The sequence below is a fragment of the Mastigoproctus giganteus genome, chromosome 13 (genome assembly GCF_048544385.1).
Source record: "Mastigoproctus giganteus isolate SK-2022 chromosome 13, ASM4854438v1, whole genome shotgun sequence".
Taxonomy (NCBI): domain Eukaryota; kingdom Metazoa; phylum Arthropoda; class Arachnida; order Uropygi; family Thelyphonidae; genus Mastigoproctus; species Mastigoproctus giganteus.
This window is the reverse complement of record NC_143587.1, coordinates 36,673,588-36,687,349: the sequence shown is the minus strand read 5'-3', so window position 1 is coordinate 36,687,349 and position 13,762 is coordinate 36,673,588. Positions and strand designations below refer to the sequence as shown.

Genomic DNA, 13,762 nt, shown 5'->3' with positions numbered 1-13,762 from the left:
ACACATTTCAAATTGCTTAAATTGTATATATACAGTGACATCTTAATTTATGCAAGCATTACATTTCAGAATGTCTCGTGCAATGTAAATAATCACCAAAAAATGCGATAATAGGCCTATGAGAATAACTCTCGTATCTAGCTAAGTTACCCCTACCAGCACATACCATTCATTTTCTTTGGTTGGAAGATTGGACACTAAAGAAAATGATGAGCAACCAAAGAGATTCATTCATCTTTATTGATTTACTTTTTTTTTTTTTTGTATGATAAGAAAAAGTTAGTTCACTATAATACAGTACAAACAAAAACTGAGAGGAGAGAGAGAGAGAGAGAGAGAAAGATTTGCCTTAGGCAGATTGATGAGAGGGATTGTCATGGTCAGATTCAGCTCCCTCGGATTCAGACCAGATAAGTAGTCAAGGGAGGTGTTACACTAATCCAGAAGGTGGAATCCTCCACCTTCTGGATTAGTGTAACACCTCCCTTGACTACTTATTGACTACTCCCTTGAGTGCTTGAAAAAGGAATCCAGCGTTAGTTGCACTTCAGAGCTTCAGTCAAGATTAGGGTCTTCCATCAGCTAACAGATTTAATCCTCATCTGTAATATTTAATACTTTCGATATTCTTTTTACTGTCAGGTTCCTTTCTTCTTTAACCTCTGGGCTTTCACTCACTGCTGTCTTCTCCTCTTGAATGTGATGCTGCTCCAGTGCAAACAGATATTCATTTGACAATTCTTGATCATGCGAATCAATTAAATCATTGACATCGGTTGCCTCCACTTCAGTGTACTATAATGCCTACATTACATGTACTTCAATTGGTAAGGCTGAAATGCATGTAATGTAATGATCTTGGATGTGCTCAGAGCTGGCATAAACCAGCTCTGAGCACATCCAAGATCACCACCCTCAAGATATCCAAGTTCTCTGGTTCACACATTTGTCTTCAGTTTGTGCAAAATCTTCATCGGTATCAGAGCCCTTTAAAGGAGTTGCTAAGATCTGGACATTAACTTATGCCATATGCGCATTATAGCCCTAGTTGTTAATGCGCCAATAAAAAACTAAACTTATGCCATGAACTTTGAATACAGTTATGTGCCGTGCTGTAGTCGTAAAATTAGCAGAAGGTATACCTATGAATGTTATATATGCATGCTTATTAATTGAATTCCAGAGGGTATATGGCATATATAAATATATACACACACACACACACACACTGCATATTTATTTACTTATATATATGGCGTATATATTAAAAACAATAAAACTATAAGTATTGCCTTAAGAATCAAATTCTAATAAATTTATTTTTTAATTTTCAGTAAACATTTTAATATTATTTATTTTTTCAAAAACCAAAATATATACGGCATATACCCACATATACCCTCCACTACAGCCCTAGTTATGGGGAACTTTACACCATGAAGCATCAATGAATTTTAAATCATATTTTATATTGAAGGCTCACCAATGTTGCTGCACACTCATCTGTTCAGGGTCTGTCGTCAATTAGATCAGCCAGAATGTGCTTTAAATACTGATCCTTAAAAGATTTAATCACAAGTTGGTCCATAGGCTGGAGTATTGAGGTTCTATATGCAGTGGGAAAAAATCAAAAAAAATCTTGATATTGGAACAGACTGGATGGATAATAGTACTGGATGGATGGCTTGTGGCATTATCAAGAATAAATAAGTAAGCTGTTGAATGGAATTCCTTCTGCCTTGCAATGCACTTCCAATTTTGATCGTAACTGAGATCCAAGTTAACTTCTGAAAATAACAGCAATCATCCACCCTTTAGGGTTTTGAGTACCAGTACACATATGACCAGTCGTAACCTTTAAGGGCACAAGGGTTTTGATAGTGGTAAATGCACACAGGTTTCAGTTTACAACCCTCCATATTAACGCCAAACAGAAGTGTTAACTGAAAATATGGTTGCCACACATTATTTTAAATTTGCATTATTTAAACACATGTAAAGTAAGAAGTCACTGTATATATATATATATATTTCTTTTTAATTTAATTTATATGAGATGTGATGAAAAGGTTCCGAAATTGAACTTATCTAAAAAAAATTAGGGTATGCAAAACATTTTTGCGGTCTCCTCCAAAATACAGTAGAACCCGAATAAGAAGTTTTCCAGGGGAGTGGAGCTTTAGAACTTCTTATGAGAGAAAACTTCTTAGAAGGGAAAATGACCTAAGGGTATGAAATATTAACTACACAAATAAAAATGAAAAGATACACATACATAAGTTAAAGATCATTTTTAAATACCATTTCAGAATTGATAAATATATTACTTTGCCTATGGGAAACATTTTTAAACTGAAGATTTCTATTTGTTTAACATTCTGCTATTGGTAAACTCATTACCAAGTTGGAAGAATGAGCTCCTTTGGAGTTTTAACATACCCTAAAAGGTCACAATTACAACAAGACAGAACAACAATCCACTAAGTAATTCAGAACTCTTCACAACCATCAAAACTTAATGCCTAACGTGGCATATGTATCCAATTATGGATATTGATGAAAACAATTGCAATATTAACATTGATCTTCTTGTTTATACTTCAGCACAACCACTAGGTCAGTGGAGTTTACAATAAATCAATCAATACAAATGTTAATCGTATTTAGCAGTCATGGGCTTGAACCCCATTCCACTCATCTCAGAAAAATCCCCTGTAGAAAGGAGATATAAACAGACATCTTTCCAATTTACAGAAGAGGACAGTACTAAGAGTGAAATGGTTAATTACAGAGCCAGTGATAAAGGATGCTGCAGACGCATCTAAACAGAAACATACAGGAAATACAGCGCAGATTAATTAAAAGGAAATCATATCTTAACTAATCTGAAGGTATTACAAAAACAACCTAGGCGCCTCCGTAGCCAGGTGGGAAGGAGCAGTAGTGTGTAGCACACGCTTCTTGATTAGACCGGGGTTCGAGCCCCATCACCACCAAATACGGAGGATGCGGAAAGGTCAGGGAATGACCACTGCATATCCCGGAGCAATATGGCCTTAGTTGCTAATGCTCCTAAAAAAAAAAAAACACAACCAGATGCAAAGAATTTTGATTTGGTTTATTCTCGTTTTTTTTATTGTACTCTTTCTTATATATTACAATCAATCAATAAAGATCTTAAAAATAATACTCAACAAATAGTGTTTTTGATATTAAAATAACTAATTTTAAAATGACTGATTATTGTAACAATTAAGAAAAATCAACTGTATATGTAATGAAGCATGTGTGAATGCACATGCACATTATCAGAGATGTATTCAACAAAGATATAAAAACCCATCTACCTTTTTTCGTATCTCTTCATCATTTGCTCCTAATGAAGCAAAGGCTCTAAAAGCAGCCTGTTTCATTTCTTGAGTAGTTCTCATTTCCTGTTCTAACTAGTTAAAAGAAAAATGTGAATCAAACTTCTATAGTGCATAGTTATTTACAAGCTTAAAATTAAGTTATTCTGCTTTTAGATAATGTTGCATTTAAGTTGTTAAATATATGATAAAATTTAATCCAGAATATAACAAGATCAGGAATGTCATTCAAATATATTATAGATTTTCTTTAGCAATGTGCAGATTTTCTATTATATTTAATTATAGTGACTGAAGCTTTTATATACTGCAGTCTGCCACAATTCATGTTTAACTCCAAATAACTACTGCTTTCATGTTCTCTCCAAATATCATATTTTACTTATTTTATAAAATATCAATTTTTGGCTCTTTAGAGAGGTTGCGTGAATTATTTCAACAACAGAAAAAGACTAATAAGATTTCAAGCCTTTTTTGATGTGCAACAAAATTTATTTTGTTTATTGACAGACATTCTAATAATTTCCTAATACTGTAAGACTTGCCTAAAGTGATAAATCATGGAACTGCTTAAAAGTGGTCACTTCAAGTAGGTCTTTAATTTTCATGCAGTGTATAATTTTTAGGACTACTATATAGTCAAAAATCAAGGGAAGAGGTGCAGAGGAAGACCTGCAACTAGGAGGAAGGACAGGATCAGTGAACTTTTGGGCATGACATTTTGCAATGCCGCTCATAGAGCACAAAATCGATGCAGTTGGAGGAATTTGTTGGTGGCCACAAAAGCTCCTTAGGGAGCTATGTGACTGTAAGAAGAAGAATATAGTCAAGAAAGAATAACATCTATTTGTGCACTTAATTATATAACAGAAAAGCATATGAAAAAAAAAAAAGGATTTAAGTAATTCAAAACAGATAAAATAATATTCAAAAATAATCAAACTTCAAAATATATATGATACAAAGATTTTTAATGAATGCTTCAAAGGGAATTTGTCCCTTTTTACATTTGTATGCAATTTTGCAGTCTTGTGCAGATTATATTAAGCATTATGCCTTTTACTTTTTTTTTATACTAGCACTAACATTTATGAACACTTTTCTGTTGCAAAACCAATTGCTGTATGATTTTATCAAGTATATATGTGATACTGCTCAGGGAATTAAAGAAATCTAGTTTCTTAATGTAAGTAAATCTTCATCCCTACAACTGCTATATACATCTTGAATATTTTCATTGCTTTATTTCTGTATACTGCTTAATGCTTCACTAGGAGTTAAGCTTTGGAAAGCTATGGTATCATTTTATATTCTAAAAAGTTTTCCATGTCAGTCATTGATATGAGGTGGTAAAACTTCTATTATTCTTTTTTTTTTTTGTCAAAATTAATAGTGTGCTACTCAAAAACAGATTTATGAAAAGATTTACCAATGGGTTTGTATGTCACCATCTTAAGTCACCTGCTAACCATAAAAACAGCTTCTAATACATTCATCCCTCTTTGCAAGATGAAAAACATGTTGCAATTTCAGAAAATAACTGCATATTTCTTCATTTGGATGTTATATTTTAAAAGCAGTAACTTTCTGTAAAACGCTTTAGAATTCTTTTACGATGCCTCGATCCAAGTGTCAGAAAAAGTGTAACAGGACACAAAAATGTCTTACATTTGACAAATGGCTAACTGATAAGCGGACAGAGCAGTTATCAACAGTCATTAAATATGCTTTTTCTGATTTTCTCGTTTTATTATTGTCTTTTGGCCATTTCTTGAACTACCCCAAGGTAATTTCATACATTTCTTTCCCTGTTTGTGGGATGAAAAATATGGAGCATATTACTTTGGTCTGGTGGATATCAAACCCAGACCATTCCACACTCCAAACTGGGAGCATTAAAAGCTTAATGAAAATATCCAGATTTAAGGCTGCTTCAAGTAAGGCCAATATTAATTTACAAACTGGAATAAGGTGAGGATATTTATTCTGTACTTGATTTTTATAGTTTTCAAAAGGTATGAAACTTGGGAGGAGGGGTTCACATTCATAATTAGCCTAAGATTCAAATTATAGTTAACATGATAAATGTAACAACAATACAACTATCACAGTTTTTCTTTGTTGTTATAATCCCTGACATCGTTCTATGAGCACCATTGTTTAAACTGTTACTGGTCAATCACCAAATATATTCTTTACAGCATTAAAATAATTGTATATTATTATTATTTTTGTACTGAATAAGTAATGTATTCACTTAATCAATTCATTTTGTATTGAATAAGTAATTATTATTTGTTGTTATTTTTTATTTTTTTTTTTTTAGGAGCATTAGCAGCTAAGGCCATATTGCTCCAGGAATATGCGGTGGTCATTCCCTGATCTTTCTGCATCCTCCGTATTTGGTGGTCATGGGATTGAACCCCAGTCTAATCAAGAAGCGTGTGCTACGCACTGCTGCTCCTGCCCACCTGGCTACGGAGGCGCCTTGAATAAATAATGTACGCACACATGTATATTAACATATTACATGCATACAATAATACAGTATAGGATTATTGAATATGTAATGCATTTATACACGCATTCATACGTGCAAGACCATATTACATATTCAATACAACAATAATATAGAATTATCTTGATGCTAAAAAGGAAGTTTTGGAGGCCATCCAGCATACAGAAATAACAATGCTCCTAGAACAATGTCTGCAATTACAGACACAAAAATGTGATACGACATTTTATGTACTATTGCCACAGATTTTTATCAACAACAATGCTATAAAATACATACTAAGATAATCTGAAAATTGTATAGATCTGTGTTCAATATCTCTCTCTTAGGGATTTGGTACCTCCAGTCACAGTGACCAATTTTCCACTGTCAAGGCTTCAGCTTAAGCTCTCACTTCAGAGTCACTGTTATTATTTTTTTTTTTATATATTTAAAAAAAAAACTCACAAATATTTTCAGTTTTCAAGATAGAGTCCAGTCACAATATTATGACCACGCCCCAATGCAGACATCACACACACTTAGCGAATCATACAGCGCACATGTCAAGTTCACGTACTGCTAGCATATAAGGTTTCACGTTCGGCATCCGTGAACACAGTAACAACCTCTGTCATGAGCAAAGCATGCGATCTATCAGACCAGGAGTCTAAAATAGCGGACTTTGTGTGAAATGCTCACGTGCTGCAGTGGTGAAAGTGTATCAAGAATGGAACAGTTTTGACAACCCGACATGCCAATTGTGGAGCCCCATGCGCCATTGATCCTAGAAGTGAACATCGACTCAAACGGTTGGTCAGGACCGATCGGCACACTACTGTTGCTCAACTGGCTGTCCAAATGAACCATGGGGCCACCAGAAAGGTCTCCAACCTGACAGTGCAGCAAACCCTGTTGCGCATTGGGCTCCGGAGCAGATGCTTGGTGACAACACCCATGCTGAAGGCTGTTCATCGCAAACAATGCATTAGTTTGCACAGCAATACCGACATTGGACGAGTGGCATTGGGTGGCCTTCTCCGGTGAGTCAGTTTCTGCTCCACTGAGTGGATGGACGGTGGCGTATTAGGCGTGAAACCTCCGAGAACAGACATCCGGACACGATTGTTGGCAGAAGGCAGGTGATGAGGGGGGCATTATGGTCTGGGGAATGCTTTCATGGCATGGTTTGGGTCCGCTGATGAGGGGAATGAAGGGATCCTCTTACCAGGAGAGGCTTAAGTTCTGAAAACTGCAGTGGCTGGAGACTAGGCACCTGCGCAGTGATCTGATTGAGGTGTATAAGGCCTTGAATGGGTTGAGCACACTGAATTCTGATTGGATCCTTCCACTTGTTCAGATTACGAACCTAAGGGGGCATAAAGTCAAATTAAGAAAAGACAGATGTAGAATAGATGTGCGGAAATTTGCCTTTAGCCAGGGGGTGGTTAATTGCTGGAATAAACTTCCATCTGTTGTTGTGAAAGTTGATAGGTTAAATAAATTTAAGGAGGAACTGGACAGGCATTTGAAGGGAATGGTGTGATTTTTTTTTTTTTTTTTGGCTGAAGCTGCATAAGCTCATACACTTGCTTTCTTGCATCACATGCCACTACTACTACTACCACCTCTGGAGGGCATTCTGAACGCAAACGGTTACCTATTGATCATCGCCGATCAGGTACACAAGTACATGTTGACTGTATTCCCTGGGATCGATGGTATCTATCAGCAAGGCAATGCGCCATGCCATTGTCGCCGGAATTGTCTGTGAGTGGTTTGAAGCGCACGACGAAAACTTCAAGCTACTCCCTTGGCCACCAAATTCTCTGGATCTTAACCCAATTGAAAATCTATGGGCACATCAGATGGATGGATCCTCCACCAAGGAACCTACAGAACTACGCGGTGCACTGCAGTCTGCATGGTCACAGATACTCATAGAAACCTTCCACAGACTTACTGAGTCCCTCCCACGGCAGCTGGCTGTGGTGCATGCTGAAAAAGGCGCATATTCTGGTACTAGGTAGGTGGTCATAATAATGTGACTAGACCCTGCATTAAAATAAACTGAAATTAATAATTAATGGGGTGGTTTCTTCTATAAAAATTGAGATCTAAAATCCCTCTAAATGACATTTATTTAGAACTTCAGATCTGCAATATCTGTAAAGCATAAAAACAAGTCACACTGTAATTTGCATAACAGTGATAAATATGAATTTAATTAATATATTAATTATTAGAACATTCAGTGAAAATACACCATTCTTTGCTCATAATAGTCAATTGCAATGAATGGCATCAATTTAATTGTATCTCATATTGTGACTACCTTCACAATGAGTTACCATGTATTGCACTACCTCGAATAACTAACGCTTCACCAATGGAAAAGACTCAGCGACCACCAAGTCATCTCCTCCTCCACTGTACAGAAGAAACAAGTGACAATCAAAAGCATGAGAGTTCCAGAGTTTACTAGATTATCGCTGAGAACGACAGATTGAAAAACATTTGAAGACTCCAATAAGACCAAACTGCCCCTGAGGAGTTCTGCAATATAATCCAAGAATCAATCCTCAAAGCAGCATACCCCCTTCAACAAAGAAGAAAGTCCAAAGACATACACCCTGCACATGGTGGACAGCAGAACTCACCAAACTCTGCAGAGAGGTAAACCAGGCAGAGAAGAGATATCAAAACCACCGAGACTGGCCAGCCACACGTTGCCCAGCTCCACAAACAGTACCTAAACAAGAGAATATTTATACTAAAGCTATTGCCACACGGAAAAAGGGAACCTCGACAGAATTTGTAAAAGAATCAAGAAATGCCAACCCATGGGGACTCTTCTATAAGATAGCCAGAGATAAAACCTTCACAACGGATATATATATATATATATATATATACAGCACGGTACAAACAGACAGTGCAGAAATGACCAACTGGACAGACTCAGCGAGTACAGTAATTGATAAATTATTCCCAGAGGATGACCCTCAAGGGGATCTATCAGAGCACCAAACCATATGCAAAGCAAATACAGAATATATGACACTCTCAAGCCGATCCCTTCTCACTGCAAGAGCTTGACTCTGCCCGGTCAAAAATAAACAAAAAAATGTCTGGGGGATGGATCATATAGAATATGCATTCATAATCAGATTCTACAAAGTGAAGCCACATCCATCTTTTGCTCCTATATAACAAATGCCTGGAAAATTCCCACAGGCTTGGAAGGTAGCCATGCTCCATCTTATTCTGAATTTGAAAACCAACAAATTACTGACAGACTCCTGCTCATATAGACCAATAGTGCTACTAGACAACCTCAGGAAAATGCTTGAGCAACTTATCGCTGTTCGCATCACACCCTGGTTTGAAAGCAAAAACCTTATTTCGGTTCTTGGTGTAATAATAGATCATCTACTCTCCTTCCTCCCGCACCTGCAACATGTCCACAACAAAATGAGAAATACCCTGACTCTATTATAAAGCCGTTTTCTGCCCACTGTTTCATACGCAGCAGGGCCTGGTTCCACTGGGCCACGAACAGTAAAATGAAAGGGAAATTAGTTTCAATCCAAAGATCAATGCTGCTGGCCTCCCATCAGGTTTGCAGCACAGTCTCTGTGGCTGCATTACAAGTATTGACTGGCACCCTACCATTGGATCTCCATATTATCTTCAGGGGATTATCCTACAGAATCAAGAAACTCATCCCAACAGCAATAGCAGGAGTAGAGATCAACCTAAACACAGAAGTTAAACAAGAAAAAACTACTGAGGGTTTTTATAATGAAATGGTAAAACTGTGGCAGACCAGATGGGACATAATCAGATTCTACAAAGTGAAGCCACATCCATCTTTTGCTCCTATATAACAAATGCCTGGAAAATTCCCACAGGCTTGGAAGGTAGCCATGCTCCATCTTATTCTGAATTTGAAAACCAACAAATTACTGACAGACTCCTGCTCATATAGACCAATAGTGCTACTAGACAACCTCAGGAAAATGCTTGAGCAACAAATGCTTGAACAAATACAATTAAATCAATGTTGTTCATTGCAATTCACTATTACGAACAAAGAATGGTGTAATTTCACTGAATGTTCTCTTAGTGAATTTTAAATTTGTAATGTATTATGCCTTGTGCTTTTATTTTTACTTAGTAATTAACTTATTATATCTCACCACAATCTGATTAAATAAGTCAAATTTACTCCACCTTCTGTCAGCTGCTGTGACATCCAATGCACGTAAGCTTATTTTGAATATGAGCATCATAAGGCCCAGATTATGCAAGAGCATAAGTTATCCATTTTCTAAATTGAGTTTTCTACTTCTGAAATGCACTCAGAAGTGATGGCACAGTGTACCTATCCTGGCCAGAGAGAATCATACTAATCCTGTAGACTGTACTTGAATTTCTGCAGGCACAGATGTGATCTTAAAATCAAGCACATCACTGTAGACAATCTTATAGTCTTTATTCTGCAGTGACAGTTACCCATGGTTTATCAACTTCAGTAGCTAAATTTCATAACTTCCCGCATCTCTACCTTGCTGAACGACAACAAGCTGATATTTTGAAACTGTGATAATTATAATTAGTAAGGGCTCATTTTGTTGCACAATCTCTCTCTCTGCACATATTCCAGAAATCCAATTTTTACTAGCAAAGTAGTAGTAGTAATAATAATAATAATAATAATAATAATAATACAATTTCTGGAGTGAATATATGTTATAACAAAACAACTGCTTTTCAAAACTATCCTTTCCAACTCTGGTAAATGTCAAGAAATCAGCTAAACATCTGCTACTATTGTGCATTATTTATTTTCTACTGTGTGAATCTAAATGAGTTGTTTTATCTCATTACTGCCAAAGAAACCCCCAAAGAGGGGCTAAATGTCTGTTATCCATTCTAAATCTAAATATATATATAAACTCTTTCAGCAAATTAAACAATTATCAATGTTTTACACAGTGAAATGTTACCCTTTTATCAACATTTTCATCTTGCTCCTGCATATTAAGATGTTCTTTTCAGATAATACACAAAGTTCTTCATTATCAAATGAAATATTTTTCCCCCTAAAGTCTCTGACTCACACTATATTTGAAAACAATGTTCACAGAAAAAAAATTAAATCATTAGGTAGGCTGCACGTTCCCAATATTTTTTCAAGAAAAGGTAATTAAGAGAATTAACTTAAAACATTTGGGGAAAACTAGACAAGTATATAAGGGTGCAAATTAATTTCATAAAATATGAAAACACTGCTAATGCCTAACAGAAAAAAATGAAAACAAAAGTACCGGGCATAACGAATATGTGATCTTAGAAGATCAAGCATATGAGCAGAGCCACAGCTACCTAATGGTGGCTTTGAGCCTCTATCAATAAATCTGACATATCCATATTTGAAAGGCAAAACATGCTTATTTGAAAACATCACATAAACTGGACTGAAGTCTGGAAGAAAAGGAAAATATGCATAAAACCATAAAAGACAATTTTTAAGAATCTTCCGGAAGAAAGTGGAAAAGTTAGCAGATATGCATATGTTCGGAAATATTTATTGACGCAATCTTTCCAGACAATTATATAAGAAATTAAATTTTGTTCAATATGAGCAAATATCAACTTAATTCCTTAAAAGAACAAGAGCATCCTCCCTAAGGAGGGGGGAAGGAGTTTCATTTATCAATGACAGTCATTACCGATCAAATAAATCCTACTAAAAATAATATACAAATATTCCACAGCCTTGCACTATCAATGAAAACTAAAAACACAGAATATGAAGAGTCATACAACTAAGTCATTCCTCTGAATAAATAGCTTATCATTTGCAACATTAAGGAACACTGTATTGTGACTACATGGCTTGTATTCAAAATAAATTCTGAATAAACCATAAACCAGAACTGATGACTAAGCCATGAATAGATTGGAAAAACCTTTTGTTTATTAGGTATCTATTTTTAAAGTTATACAGAAAAATTATATACCATAAAAATCATATAATCTGCATTACACATTACCTTCATGCTTAAAAACATACTGCTTTTTGCTCCAGATCTGAGGAGTCTCTGGCTGCTGAAGAGGACTGACTGAAGTACCAAACTTGTCTGGGTAATTCAGCCTAGATGCATCGATAACCTGGGAGGTGTACAAAACTTTATTACTATATAACTTCATCCAGTAATTTAAGTAAAGTCCTCCAACAAGTAATATAATCAGATCAGATTTCACAAAAAATCTGCTTACTACAAATCTGCTGTAATAACAACACTTTCAAAGGCCACTCAACAGCCCACTGATATATATACATAAGTATGATAAGTAAATGTAACAGTGAGTGCTGAGGATGTACGTAAGCAGCATATTTATACAGAGAAATATCCCCACCTCTTCCCAACAAAATATAACAATATTAATAGTAATTTTCCTCTGCAACTTTAAAAACAGATACTTAATACTGCTTTTATATCCTCATTTTAACACTGTTAAATCATACATTAGTTCAATTTGTAAATTTTTGTAAACTTCCTTGTTTTTTGAACAGAAATCATCATCATCAATATATTCTAGTGGGCATTTATTTTTAAAATATAAATACTGATAAAAGACTAAATTTCTTCATTTTTATTATATTGCTTAACAATAGCATATTCATATGTGTATTTACATGGCACTTCACCTACTCATGACAAGAACCATTAAAACATCATATGCACGAAAATTTAATACTTGAAAAATTAGACAAAAATAAACTTTCATAAAGTTAAAAATTTCTTCACACAACAGAACATATCAAATTCTTCACACTTGTGCTTTACTAAATACCAATGTTATGAATGCATATATAGAGAACAAAAACTCAAATATAACTCTTTCGGCTACAGTTACATCTTTCCTTAGAAATCTGTATATTGGTACAATAGAACAAAAATGATGTAAGCAACAAAATCTGACAATTATATGCAAATTAAATTAATATCAAGTTGTATTTAGATTTTGAAAAGAAAGAAGTGCAGAAAAGATTTTTTCTATGTGTTTGGGTTAAGACAGAGCAGGCTTATTCAAAATATACTTCTTAATTGGAGGAGCTTTAATTTATTCTTATCTATCCTTACAAAAAAAACAATACAAGTATGCAAGCAGCTTCAGAGATGAAGCTTAATGCACTAAACTGTCAATGTTTGCTTTACGCACCTTTTTGTATCTCTCATAACTGAGTTCAATCACAAATGCTGCATTGATGGAGTGTCTGGCTTTGCACCAATAAGGTAGTAATAATTGCTAAAATGGCTGTTTGGGGGAAGGTATAAATTACAAATAAATAAGGGTATACTTCCATAAAAGACAAGTGTTACTTATAAGTAGTGTAGCACTGAAGCAACTTATTGTGATAGTTTCATAATATGAGACCCATTTATTAAGACTGTTTTAATCAAACATGCTTTCACTTGTTTATATCTATCCTTGTAAAAAGTACATGCAAAGGGCTGGGTATATGCCATATCCAAAAATTCCACTAATTCATACAAAGTGCCCACCTCTACTTTACCTTACCTATAACAATGCATCATGAAATCAAACTAAGATGGAAAAACATACCTGTGAAAAGATATGTAAACCTAAACCACCCAAAAACTTCCAAATTTATTCCACAAATATACGAGATCTCAGTTCCTATCTAAAAGATTTCTACATCCATTTATAATCTGCGAATCTCCGCTTACTTTTTCTGACAGAATCTCAATTATTGACTGCCATAATCACCCTGTCATCATCTTAGTTGCCATAATCATCTGCTCTACGATTCTTTTTATTTCAAATGTGGTAATTGTGTATATGTCTACCCTGATATTCC

The 13,762-nt window shown here is 35.1% G+C and overlaps 1 protein-coding gene across 6 annotated transcripts in view; it reads right to left on the bottom strand.

Annotated features, from left to right (window-relative positions):
* LOC150075968 (armadillo repeat-containing protein 8-like) overlaps window positions 1-13,762 on the bottom strand; it is a 112,785-nt gene that overhangs the window by 23,327 nt on the left and 75,696 nt on the right. For 5 of the 6 annotated variants that reach the window (XM_090387807.1, XM_090387812.1, XM_090387810.1 and 2 more), the window contains 2 exons: window positions 11,928-12,045; window positions 3,348-3,439 (listed from right to left, as the gene is read on the bottom strand). In XM_090387807.1, coding sequence (XP_090243933.1) covers window positions 3,348-3,439; window positions 11,928-12,045 — 210 coding nt within the window. Of the gene's footprint in view, window positions 1-3,347; window positions 3,444-11,927; window positions 12,046-13,762 lie in introns of all 6 variants that reach the window. The other variant, XM_090387811.1, reaches the window with a different exon arrangement.